General features: G+C 45.8%; 1 protein-coding gene across 2 annotated transcripts in view; it reads right to left on the reverse strand.

The window, feature by feature from the left end:
* Nucleotides 1-3,206: 3,206 nt before the first annotated feature.
* C2CD4C (C2 calcium dependent domain containing 4C) overlaps nucleotides 3,207-14,013 on the reverse strand; it is a 33,556-nt gene continuing 22,749 nt past the window's right edge. For both annotated transcript variants that reach the window (XM_087874209.1, XM_087874249.1), the window contains exon 2: nucleotides 3,207-5,063. In XM_087874209.1, coding sequence (XP_087730335.1) covers nucleotides 3,704-5,011 — 1,308 coding nt within the window. In that variant the 5' untranslated portion in view covers nucleotides 5,012-5,063 and the 3' untranslated portion in view covers nucleotides 3,207-3,703. The remainder of the gene's footprint in view (nucleotides 5,064-14,013) is intronic.

Raw genomic sequence — 14,013 nt, forward strand, 5'->3', positions numbered from 1 at the left:
TAATATGGGGTAAAACACACTTACCAACCGTCTTGCTTAGCCTTATAAAGTTGGGGCACAATTGTGGTCGTAAGTCAAGGACTACCTGTGATTTACACATGAAGTAAATCTGAGAACTGGATTAAAAAGTGAATTGGAAGATCCCGATTATTAATAAGGGGATATAGGAAGTTCTCCGTAGCACACAAAAACCATTGCCTTAAAAACGGGTATCAATTACAATGTAGGTTCATTACGTACAGTCCTCACGTTATGACAGCAATGGGGCTGGAATTTCCATCACTAAGTGATGCCATCATAAAGTGCAATGTTGTGTGACTGCATTGGTTTGTGACAGCAATTCCAGCCCTCCCTGTTACTGCACTTAAGCAAGGATTGTGGATTGTTAAGGGAGGACCTCGTAACTTCCTGCTGGTTTCCAACCAGTGAAGTTAATGGGGAAGACTGCAGGAAGTCGCAAAGTTCCCAGTCATTTGTAAGCGCGCTTGTCGGCAGTTAGGTAGCTGTTGCTGGGTGTGCAAGGCTGACACGGCAAAAGCACAGAACTAGTGGTTGCGGCCTGGTGCATGAGGGTGTGTAAGCATGGCAGGGCCAGGGGTGGCTCCTTCCAGGTGAGCAAAGGTTCACAGATGGGGCGTGCTGCTACATTCATCATAGCTGAACCCCTCAGTGCAAAAAGCCTCTGGAGTATGAGTGACTTACCAGAGTGTGACCTTCTCTGCTGGCTTCCCCAATGCCTTTGCTTGTGGGAAGCCAACAGGGAACATCACAGTCGTGGGATCCAGCTGGTTCGGGCAAACCGATAGTTAAATTGCTGGCTGGCTCCACCGCTTTCGGCCCCTTCCAGGAGTCCCCACGCGCCGCAATTTGGCTCCCAGGTTATGTACAGGGAGACCTCCTAGGCTCAAAACAGGGTGCGGGACGGCATCCGTCCCTCCCCCCGCAGCCCGTTTTCGCTCCCAGGAAGTTTCAGGGAGGCCTTCTAACCACAAAACAAGCCGCGGGGGGGGCAGCGCTCCCCCACCCCGTAGCCCATTTTCGCTACCAGGGGCGTGCAGGAGGCAGAGTGCTACCTGTCACATCCCCTGGCCACGCCCACCATGGCCACGCCCATGCAGCCGGTCATTAGGGCAGAAAACCAGTTGTTAAATTATTTGAATCCCACCACTGGAACATCACAATAGTGATCATGTGACCACAGGAGGCTGCAACCGTCATAAGTGTGAGCCAGTTGCCGAACGCCCAAATCATGATGATGTGAGCACAAGATGTTGGGACAGTCCAGAACCTCAAAGGACCACTTGAACAATGCGGTCGTAACTTCAAATAGTCACTGAACAAGTGGTCATTAACTGAGGACTACCCGTATTTCAGATTATGATCCCAATGGACCTTTTCTTTAGATCCTATCTGGGTATTCATTTAGGGCAGTGGTGGGATTCAAATAATTTAATAACCGGTTCTCTGCCCTAATGACCAGTTGGATAGGTGTGGCTTGGTGGTCATGTGACCGTGTGGGCGTGGCCAACTCAAAGTCACTCATGTCGATGGGCGCTTCGCCTTAGCTGTTACAATGTAATAATGGTTAACCAGAGAGGCAATTTCTATAAGTAGGGCAATAAAGATTAGGCTAGAAACAACACTAGAACGTTGTAATTCCTTACAGGATTAGCTCTGTAAAGTGGGGAAAAACAAAAGGACATTTCTTCCAACAAGCGGTTCTCCGAACTGCTTAGAAAGTTAACAATCAGTTCTCCAGAATAGGTGCGAACTGGCTGAATCCTACCACTGATTTAGGGGTTGCAAAATAAGGGTTGCTCAGCTATGTTTGCTCAATGGTTCCTTGATTGGTCCTGCAAGAACAGCACCTACCTACCTACACTGAGGAGAAGTGGGTGTTTGCAATGAAGGGAACGATTCTTGGCACATTCTTGGTTTTGTTTTTGAGCCTTAGGAAAACTGATCGGAAAAAAAAATGTTAATATTAGAAAGGAACCACAACTTGGTGGAAGAAATTGACTTGTAGAAGGCCTGGAGTTCGATCTTCAGCCTTTCCAAATTCCAAGTTGAATGTCCCCAAAAAACAATCTGCAGAGTGGTATTTTCCAAACTTGACAAATATAAGACTGTGCACTTCAACTCCCAGAATTCCTCAGCCCTCGTGGCTGGCTGAGGAATGCTGGGAGTTGAAGTCCAACCATTTTAAAGCATGCTGGCTGGGGAATTCCGGGAATTGAAGTCCAACCATTTTAAAGCATGCTGGCTGGGGAATTCCGGGAATCGAAGTCCAGCCATCTTAAAGCATGCTGGCTGGGGAATTCCGGGAATCGAAGTCCAGCCATCTTAAAGCATGCCGGCTAGGGAATTCCAGGAATTGAAGCATCTTCAAGCTGTCAAATCTGAAAAACACTTCTGTAGAGGCTAACACTGATTCTTGCCCCTTCTTGTTTGAATGGAGGGTTGGGTGTCTCAGGACTCTCAATTTCCTCATCTTGATTTTTATCGTCAGATGTGTTCAAGCCATCTGAAGTGTGGATTGAAAAACTCCAAACTCTTAAGGCTGGGAGTGATCGGAGTCTCCAAAGACTCCAAAAAAGCGGACCAGTGCAGGATAAGGCAATTCCGTGAGTATCACCCAGCCCACTTTTAAAATTATCATTATTTATTGTTATTGAGGATGGTCTCTCAGGCCAGGATTATCAAAACATTAAAAAAATAATCACGGCCCCATATCCCCTTCATATTTTCCTCTTTCCCTTGTTATCTCCCTGTGTGTTTTCCTTCATTTTGATCTACTGTCCAGACAGTGCAACGTCCATCAGTCCTTTTTTTTTTTTTGGCCTCCGGGTTGAAAGTTCCTTATCGGACATCGCTCCAATTTCTGCAATTTCCCCTGAAGTCAAGCAGAGCAGGGAGGCGAAGTCTCTGTCTGATCCCCCACATCTTGCAAAACAGCATTTTTGGGGGACAGTTGCTGGATCATCCGCTGGGCTTCAGAAGCTCTTCTCGGCCCAGCTCATTCTCCTCATCCACTTCCTTCAGAAACCACATGTTGGATCCTAGCTCCCAAATCAGAAATTGGAATTTGCACCCAATTTGGGAAGCGAAGACGTTTCCTGGGTACCTGAAGAAAGTGGTCACTCACGTCCCTTTTGCAGAAGCCAAGTGAGCCTGTTTAGATCATCTTCCAACAGATTGGTGCTTGGCTCAACGACACGACAGAATCGAATGCAACCGGCATGCATCTTAAAAGGGGTACATTCTCAGATTCTCGGCATGCATTTGTGAGGAAGAGGTTCAAAAACAGGGTGGAAACCTGGTTTATTCATGCAGCCACCTCCTACGCTGAGGAAAACCCATTGGAAGGAATCTCCCTGCTTCCCTTCAAATTCCCAGGCCCGCTCTACCTCCAACACGGTAACTGTGAAAGAAGACCGGCTCGCAGTGACCAAGGGATACACCTTGACCCAAGAGACAAAGAACATCCTGACCTTCTAAGAAAATGAGGTCACGCGGCAAGGTACTGAGGTTTCATGCAAAAATGCTGGGATGCCCCCCTCCATGGACCTCAAACATGCAACACCCATTTTACGGAAACGCTAACTGATCTTGGAGGAATCTGCATGAGCAGATCTCCAAACCCTCCCAGGCAAGAAGCCGACTGGGATTAGCGGCAGGCCACAGACACCGGAGAGGGGAGACTTTATAAAAAGGGGAGCAAGGAAGTGAGGGGCAGTTCCTTCTCGCCCATCAGAGTGTCCCGTTTGAGACTGCTGCCTTTGTTAACCACTTTGACCTTGAGGGACATTTTCCTCATGTTGCTGAGGCCCAGCCCGTCGAAAAAGAAATCTTCGTTGAAGATGGGGTTACGGCTGTTCTTGATGATCGTGCTCCGTTGCTTCTGCAGCTTGCCGGGGTTTAAATAGACAGTCACGCAACAGTTGATGCTCCGGATGTCACAGTGCTTGTCGTAGAGGTCTTCGGCGGCCACGATGCGCACCCGCAGCCGGGCGTTGGATGGGTTGTACTGGACCACCAAGCGGATGCTGCCTCCTTTGCTAAAACTGAGCACATGTTCCTTGTGAAATCTGTCTTGGGGGTCTGTGGGAGCAGGCGGCTGTGGTTGCACCCCGCCGGTGGCTCCCCCGGTTGGAGGGGTCGCACAGCGCATGCGGCGCTGGGAGCTGGGACTGGTGTCAGCCGAACTGTCATCGGTGGACAGGGAACTGTTGCGAGCCACCGAGTGTTTGAGTTTGATGACCTTGGATTGACTCTCCTGGCTGAAGATCTTGAGAAGGGACACCGACCGCGACAGCAGTGGGGAACCGAAGGGAGAGGACTCCGCGGAGGAACAGGTGTCGCTCTCCCCTCCACTGAAGTAGCGGTAGGGATTCATGAGGGACATACTGATGTCCGAGGGGTTCAGGTGGGCGCTCTCTCCATTGGTCTTGCTCCCTCCTGAGGTGGACCTCCGTTGAGAACTGGGCGAGGAGGACTGGGATGGGCACAGGCTGGTGTGCTCGCTGTGGAAAAGAGATTCCTTACGGCGCGTGTGAGGACTCTCCATCAGCGTCGCGAAGCCGTACGAGGTCTGTGCTTTGGGGACATACGGCAGCGACATGGCCGTCTGGGACTGTGGGTCTGCATTGGTACTGTAGTCCTCCTCAGACATCCATTCATCTGCGCTCTCGATCTGGATGATGTGTCGGCTGGCGGCTTTTAAAAGATTCTTGCTCTCCGAGACGGCCTTCACGGGCAAACGAGGGCTGCGCGGGGTTTTGCGGGCAGATAAATTCTGCTCGGAAGCCGAAGTGCCCAGATTGGGTTTGGTGTTCCCTTCCTCTCCCTCAGGAGGTACCGTCGGCAACTTGGGAGGAATGAAAAAATCCGGGATTTTATCCGGTGTCAGGACATTGCTGTACAAGGGTCCTTTGGACTGCTTATCTCCCGAGTCGTTGCCACGAGAACCGCTATTGTCCACTGAGCCCCGGATTTTCTCTAAAAGCCACATTCTGAGTCTTTTTCTTCTACTGGTTCAGAAGGAGACCGACAACTGCAAATACCTGGAAGATAAAAGAAAAAATTGGAGTGAGTTTCTTACCCTACCACTTGTACAGAATAGTCTTTTTAATTTGCAAATTAGCTACTGCTGAGCAGAGAAATAATCTCCTTAGATTATTCCAATGGAGGAAAAGAAGATTGGTTTTTGAAATTTCTATCCAAGGGAAAGAAAAGATTTCAAGGATGGGCCACAGCTTTTTAAAACTTACTTCTTCATAAGCATATCAGCCACGGGGAGAAATCAGGAGATTCAGGCAGTTCAAACGAGAATAAAGATTTATTGTAAACTTAAGATCTCTACAAAAATCTGACCTACTAAAAGTCAAGGGAAATGCGTGGGAATTAGGAAGGCATTTGATGTGGGCTGGACTTGGGGGCACACAGGGACTCATGACTGATGACACATTTTACTCCTCCTTCGGACTCAGCCTGGTTATTTCCTACATTGCAATAGTACTTAAGACTTATACACTGCTTCACAGTGACTTACAGCCCTCTCTTACAGAGTCAGCATATTGCCTCCAACAATCTGGGTCCTCAGAAGGATGGAAGGCTGAGTCATCCTTGAGCTGGTCAGAATCGAACATCTGTCAGTGAGCAGAGTTTGCCTGCAATACTGCATTCTTACCACTGTGCCACCATGATGACGTATGATACCATAGCCAGGGCCTGCATGTCCTCAACCTACAACCACAATTGAGCCCAAAGTGTAGGTTGCTAAGTGAGACATTTGTTAAGTGAATTTTGGCCCATTTTACAACCTTTCTTGCCATAGTTGTTAAGTGTATCACTGCAGTTGTTAGATAGATACTAGATAGATAGAATTCTTTACTGACCAAGTGTGATTGGACAAACAAGGAATTAACAAAAAATAATAGGATAGGATAGGATAGGATAGGATAGGATAGGATAGGGATGGGGATGGGGATGGGGATGGGGATGGGGATGGGGATGGGGATGGGGATGGGGATAGGGATAATAATAATAATAATAATAATAATAATAATAATAATAATAATAATAATAATTTTATTTATATACCACCCATTCTCCCGAAGGACTCAGGGCGGTGTACAGCCAAAATTAAAATACAAATATACAAATATACAATATCTAGTTAAAATTAATTAAAATCATTAAATAGTTTTGGCCGAATTTTTAAAACCTAACATTAAAACCCAATTTAAAATCATTCAATTTGACAGCCCTGCCTGTCGGAACAGTAGGGTCTTGAGGGCACAGCAAAAAACCCGGAGGTCAGAGATGTTCTGAATATCTGGGGGCAATTCATTCCAGAGGGCAGGAGTTCCCACAGAGAAGGCTCTCCTCCTGGGTGTCGCCAGCCAACATAACTTGGCTGATGGCACCCTGAGGAGTCCCTCTCTGTGGGAGCGAACTGGTCGGTGGGAGGCTGTTGGTGGCAGAAGGCGGTCCCGTAGATATCCTGGTCCTGAGCCATGGAGCACTTTAAAGGTGGTGACCAACACCTTGAATTGCACTCGGAAGACCACTGGGAGCCAGTGCAGCTCGCGCAGGAGAGGAGTTACATGGGCATAACAAGGTGCGCCCATAACCACCCGCGCGGCCGCATTCTGGACCAGTTGGAGCCTCCGAGTGCTCTTCAAGGGGAGCCCCATGTAGAGAGCATTACAATAGTCCAGATGGGAGGTGACGAGGGCATGAGTGACCGTGCGCAAGGCGTCCTGGTGGATCAGGCGAACCTGATAAAAAGCCCCCCTGGCTACAGCCGTCATATGCTCTTCTAAAGACAGCCGTGAGTCCAGGAGGACACCCAGATTGCGAGCCCTCTCTGTGGGGAGCAGAGATTCACCCCCAATAGTCAGCGATGGGAAAGGCACCCTCCACAGGGTTGTTACGAGGAAAATAGGAGGAGGAAGGTGTGTTGAATACGTTCACTGCCTCGATTTATTCGTAAAAGCACTGGTATGAGGACAGGATGACCTCCAAAAGCTCCCTCTGGGTTCTTGTGATTCTATGTGAATTCCCAAAAAGCCGGTTGGCACTGGCTCTAAAGTTAAAACCTCTCATCCTTTTAACGAGACAGGAGCCTCTTGTCTGCGCATGATGTAAGTCTCCCCAAATTACATAACAGAACAGCTGATTCTAAGTGTTAGAACACAGCCAAGCTGGCAGGCAAATGCTGTGCTACTGGAGGCAAAACACCAGCTGAAAAAAACAGCAGGCCTCTGGATGGCTTCACACATAAACTCCCAGGCGCACAAACGGAAACTCCGATGTTGCTTCAGCAATGTTTGGAAATAAATGGAGAATTTCTCTGGCAGGTTCACTCAACACACATAATCAAATCAGGTTTATACAACATAAGTCAGTTGGGCTAGGAGCGAGCTAATTTTTTTTAAAGTGCCTTTACATCTTTGGCAAACCCAGTTTGATCGTGGTTTCAGAGCAGCGGTCACCAACCGGTGGTCCGTGGACCACTGGTGGTCCGTGAGGAAATTTTGGTGGTCCGCAGAAAAATGATTTGCATTTTTATTATTGCACTAAATCAGGGGTCCTCAAACTACGCCCCCTGGATACGTGCAATGAACATTTGTGTTGCTGCAGAAAGTCTCCCCCTTCGGGGTCTTTTTGTGTGGGTCGGAAGGGGGCAGAAATTCCGACTTGGGGTCTGCTTCAGCCTCCTAGTGTGGGGTTTTGGGCGAAGGCTGGAGGGAAGTGCCACTGGTGGCAAAGAGCCCGAGGACCTCGTTCCAGTGGGACAGCATTATAGATGGAACTGGCTGACCATCTCAGCCCGCTGAGCCTCCAAGTGCCAGTACCTGGTCTTGCACTCCTGCAGGTCTTCCCCTCTGCTTGGAAAGCCTATGCTCGTAGTCCTCAGTGAGATTGCTTCTGCTGAGTTTCCTTCTCGGTCAGATCCAATTTGAACTGAACTGTTTTGCCAGCTCTTTCTCGTGGTGGCTGCTTAGCTCCAGCAACTGCTTCCTGTTGGGGCACTAAGGAGCGCGGGTCGGGAGGCGAGGAGTTGGCCATGCCCACCCAGTCACATGACCATCTAGCCACGCCCACCCAGCTGGTCATTAGGCAGATCACATTAGTGGTCCGCGGGATTTAAAATTATGAATTTTGTGGTCCCTGAGGTCCGAAAGGTTGATGACCCCTGGTTTAGAGTGTTCGGCCAACCTCTAAAAATGGATTAATTCAGTTACTACCTTAAGATTTTATTTATTTATTTGTATATCGCCTTTATTATTTTTACAAATAAATTGAGGAGTGAACGTATTCAACACATCTTCCTCCTTCTATTTTCCTCGTAACAACCCTGTGAAGGTGAATTGGGTTGAAAGTGACTGGCCCAAAGTCGCCCATCTGGCTTTCAGAGCTAAAATGGAACTAGAACTCTCAGTCTCCTGGTGATTGGCCCAAACTCACCCTGTCGGCTTTCAGAGCTAAAACAGAACTAGAACTTGTTTTTGTTTTTTTTTTTAATTTGATTTATATGCCGCCCTTCTCCGAAGACTCAGGGCGGCTTACAATGTGCTCAGCAATAGCCTTCATCCTTTTGTATATTTATACAAAGTCAGCTTATTGCCCCCACAAACTGGGTCCTCATTTCACCTACCTTAGAAAGGATGGAAGGCTGAGTCAACCTTGAGCCTTGGCGAGATTCGAACCCTGCAGTAATTGCAGGCAGCTGGTCTTAATAAGCTTAATAACAGGGTGCCTTAAACCCCTGTACTACCAAGGCTCTTATCAGAATTGTCAGAATATTCATGACTGGGAAGACATGGTAACAAGGTCAGCCAATGAATAGGCATAGCAACTAAATCAGCCAATTGGGAGCTGAGACAGACTGGAGCCAGGGCGTGTCTTAGTCTGCAGCTTCTGAGTCTGTAAAGAAGAGAAACTGAAACCAGTGTGTGTATGAACTTGTCTGCTGATCTGAGCTGAAACGAAACTGTGAATCTGCTATTGGTATTGTATATATATATTCTTGTATATAACGAAGTTAATGAATCCAGCTGAATCAGTTATCGGTATGTGCTTCTGGATTTGTTTTTTGCAAGAAACTCTGACAGAACTCCCAGTCTTCTGGCGATTGGCCCAAAGTCACCGAGCTGGCTCTCAGTGCTAAGACAGAACTAGAACTCACAATCTCCTGGTAATTGCCTTAAAGTCACCCTGTTGGCTTTCATGCCTAAGGCAGGAATAGAAGTCCCAATCTCCTGGTGATTGGCCCAAACTCAACCAGCTGCCTTTCATTGCTAAGGCTGGACTCATGATCTCCCACTTTGTAGCCAGGTGCCTCAACCACTAGACCAGACTGGCTCTCTTATCCATCATCAAGTCATTGATTGATTCCCAGTGATCATATAGACCACAGGTGTCAAACTCGCGGCGTCACGTTGCCATCATGTGATAGGTTTCGTGATGTTTCTTCCCTTCATGGAGCGGTGGTGGGCGTGGCCTGTGCGTGACACATCCGACCCACGGGCCACCAGTTTGACACCCCTAATAGAGACAGTGTCAACTCATAAAGCATTCCTGGCCTGCTCTCTAGTTGCCATAGGCAGGAGGTGGGGGGGAAACTGACAGAGCAACATGGCAGCAACCAGAAGCACATTCCATGCATACCTTTCTCAAGGCTGCATCCTAGGTTACCAGAGTCAGCCGGAGAGACATGTTCTCTACAGCCCGCAAAAGTGCTCCGTTGGAGAATGTGATTTATGAGGATGGTGGGAGGAGGGGGGAAACAGGGTCATAGTTGGGACATAAATTACGTGGGGCAGAGCTGACTCCACTTGGGTATGTGCCGACATGTTGCTCCTAATAAATAACTGGATTTCTTTTGAAACTTGGCTCGAGGCTCATGAATTAATTAGGGCATCTTTCGGAACCCTGACAGATAGATTTTGTTCTGGAGATCCTTCAAGTCTTCTAATGGCACACCTATCGCTACTGTAACTGGAATGGAATATCATGAGAATGACCTTGGGAGGTGGGAGAAGAGTCCCAGGATAGACAACAGTCTGATAAACAAAATCTCAATTCAAAGGAAGGCTAGGAGGGCTGAAAGCATCTGAGAAGGGACCCCTCCCTGGTTTTCCCCGTATGATCCAGAAAGAGGGCTGTGAAAGTATCTACAGACACCTCACATCCTGGACTTCTTGCCTCAAGACAACCCTATAGGGCATTGCACGCCAAAACCACCAGATGCAAAAAACAGTTTTCCCCCCATGGTAACACTCTGCTAAACCACTAATTCCCACAACACTTGTCTTATTGTCCTGGGATGTCAAACCACCTTAGTAGGGACTGTATTACTATTATCCTTCTCATCTTTCCTATTTCTTACCCCTTTCCTTAGCTTCTTATGACTCTCCCTTTGTTGTTTGTATCTTATGATTTATGTTGGTTGCTTTTATTTAGTATCCTATCATGATTTACATTGATTGCATATTTAGTATCCTAGGACTATCACTGTGTTGTATCTTATGATTGATGGTGATTGTATTTTAGAATTATGATAATGACTTGTTGCTTGTATGTACACTGAGAGTTTATGCACTGGAGACAAATTCCTTGTGTGTCCAATCACACTTGGCCAATAAAGCTGTTCTATGTTCTGTGTTAATGCTATTCTGTTCTGTTCTGTTCTGTTCTATTGTTCTGTTCTACTCTACTCTACTCTACTCCATACTCCATTCTATTCCGTATTCTATTCTATTCTACTCTACTCTATTCTACCCTACCCTTTCTTAATGCTCTTCTTCTTATTCTATTCTAATTCTGCCGTTGTAACTTCAAACGGTCACTAAGTGAATTGTTGTAAGTCAAGGATTACCTGTACTTTCAAACTTGCAAGATTCTGTTAATGCAGTCTTACAATAAAGGTTGTGAATGATATTGTCAGATCTGATTATGAATCAGGGCACGTAAGGGAAGTGGGAGAAAACATAGGATCCAACCCGTGATTCTTGGGGGGTTCTCATGAAGGATAATCTCCTGGAAAAGGCATCTACCAGCAACACTGCAAAAGAATGAGAAGACCACCAAGATGTGACCCAATCAAATGCCTAGTCCATAACGTAGGCCAATGTCTGTCAACCTCAGCAACTTTAAGATATGTGGACTTCAATTCCCAGAATTCCCATGCTGGCTGAGGAATTCTGGGAGCTGAAGTCCACACACCTTCAAGTAGTTGAAGTTGAGAAACACTAATCTACACAAACAATATTGGTGACAATAGATGGGAACAAAACCAGCAATGATGAAGGTATGGGAACGTGTCATCCAAATCCTCATCAAAATAGCTTATGAAGACAATTAGAAGACAAATGAAAGATCAGCTGTGATAGGGTGAGGCTCTCAAGGCTTTTAGATGTATAAAGGAATCAGAGACATGGCTGGGTAACCTGAACAACAAAGGAGGTTCCAAGGAAGACAAAAGACTTAAGAAAAGTGTAATTAAAAGAGTCCAAAAAGCAACCAAGAAGATAATTTCAGAGAGAGAAATGGTAGAAAAAAGGGAGGGAGGCAGGGAGGAAAAGGAGGAAGGAGGGAGGGAGAGCGAAAGGAAGGAAGAAAAAAGGAGAAAGGCGGAAGGAAGGAAAAGGAGAAAGGAGGGAGGGAAAGTGAAAGGAAGGAAAAAGGAGAAAGGAGAGAGGGAGGAAGGAAATGGGAGGGAGGCAGGCAGGAAGGAAGGAAGGAAGGAAGGAAGAGAAGGGAGGCAGGCAGGAAGGAAAAGGAGAATGGAGGGAGGCAGGAAGGAAGGAAAAGGAGGAAGGAGGACAGGAGGCAGGAAGGAAGGAAAAGGAGAGGAGGGACGGAGAGAGGAAGAAAGGAAGGAAAAAGGGGGAAGGGAGGCAGGAAGAAAGGAAAAGGAGGAGGGAGGGAGGGAGGAAGGAAGGAAAAGGAGAAAGGAGGGAGGGAGAGAGGAAGGAAGGAAGAAAAAAGGAGAAAGGAGGCAGGAAGGAAGGAAAAGGAGAAAGGGAGGAGGAAGGGAGGAAGGAAGGAAGGAAAGAAAAGGAGAAAGGAGGGAGAGAGGGAGGGAGAGTGAAAGGAAATGCAAGGGAGGAAGGAAGGAAAAGGAAAAAGGGAGGGAGAGAGAGAGGAAGGAAGGAAAAAGGAGGGATGGAGAGAAGAAGGAAGGAAAAGGAGAAAGGAAGGAGGCAGGAAAGAAGGAAGGAAAAGGAGAAAGGAGGGAGGGAGAGGGACAGGAAGGAGAAAGGAGGGAGAGAGGGAGGGAGGAAGGAAATGATCAGTAGGAGAAATGTTTAAGAAGAATCCTTCCTGCTTGTCAAATTCTTCCTCCTTGCCTTAATTCCCAAAGTTTCTCAACCTTGACAGCTTTTAAGACGTATGGACTTCAATTCTCAGAATTCCTCAGCCAACCAAATGCTGGCTGGAGAATCCTGGGAACTGAAATCTACGCATCTTCAAGCTGTCGAAGTTGAGACAAACAAACACTGCCTCGGCCTGTTGTACGAATCATCTCCCGAAGCCATCATAGGGGCTAGCTAGCAATTGGTCTTTTGCGTAAACACGGTTTTGTGGTGGTTGTTACTAAACAGCAAAATGCAAAAAAGCAAAACAAAAACGAGAGGACCAACAGGGAAAAGGAAAAAAAATAAATAGAGTGATTATGCTGCACAGTTAAGAAGGAAAGTCTAGTCTCTAGATATATTAGGGTGATATGACAAGAAAGAAAAAAGAAAAGGTAATTAAGAGAGGGAAAAGATTTATGTAGACTATATATAGCAATGGAAAATTAAATCAAGCTTGTGATTAAATCTAGATACATAGAAACACGCCGCTTCATCTTCTCATTTTTGGAAAACAGAGACACTTCAGAAATAATTAAGAGACTCGCATCTTGGATCCATCCCTTGTATCCACGCGAGTAAGTTTTATTCCAGTTATGTAAAATTATCCTCTTGGCCGAGTCCCAGGGCTTAGTGTAGCCAAATTCTTCATGTGTTGGCAAATGCCGTGTATTAGGAACATAGTTCTACATCAACTTATGGCCCTTAATTATGTCTTCCCCATTTTTTTTTCACTGACGTATGTAGAGATTTGAAAGCCAGAGAAGGCAAGAGACGGAAAAGACCGGATCGTATGATTCAAAGAATATTCAAATTTCTTATACTTCTACCCTCCGAGTCCCTTTTTGAAACATTCCTTTTTTTTATTATTGAAAAAGTTTTTCAAATACAGATTTTTCCCCCTTTCCCCCCCCCTCCTCCCTAACCCCCCCTCCCCCTCCCCTCCTCCCATGGCTTCTCCAAAATAAAATCCAAATTGATATCACATTATATAATACTTTACCATCCTTTTACACCACCCCCCATATGCTAACCATTTCTTTCTAACATTATTATTATATCCCCCGAAACATTCTTTTAACAGAACAGAATACCAGAGTTGGAAGGTGTTAGGATCAGGGTGGATTTGATTTAAATCGAGTTGATTTAAATCACAATTTAAATCATGATTTAAATCACTAGTAAAAAGGCTTGATTTAAATCAACTCGATTTAAATCATAATTTTTAAAGAGCAACTGTCATCTCTGCTACTCCTTTGACCCACTGTTGACTCACCGATAGTCCCAGTGTTGCAGAATATACAGCCTCATGCTACATAACTAAGCTCCATTTCATGCTGAATAAACTAAATTATTTATGTATCTTAGATAGAAAACTATCTTACAATAGATTTTTACCCCCAAAATTTTTTATTAAAATAAATTCGATAAAAATCAAAAAAATCCGATTTAAATAAAAAAAATCCAATTTAAATTAAAAAAATCCGATTTAAATTAAAAAATCTGATTTTTTTTATTTTTTTTTAAAAAATCATTGATTTTTATCCACCCTGGTTAGGATATGGTTTGAGCCTAACAGGTTGTCCAGGCAATATATGTGTTCTGTGACTTTAATATGAATATGTATTGTGTGCCTTTAAAGTTT

The sequence above is a fragment of the Pantherophis guttatus genome, chromosome 1 (genome assembly GCF_059756535.1).
Source record: "Pantherophis guttatus breed Tessera chromosome 1, ASM5975653v1, whole genome shotgun sequence".
In the NCBI taxonomy this organism is placed as follows: domain Eukaryota; kingdom Metazoa; phylum Chordata; class Lepidosauria; order Squamata; family Colubridae; genus Pantherophis; species Pantherophis guttatus.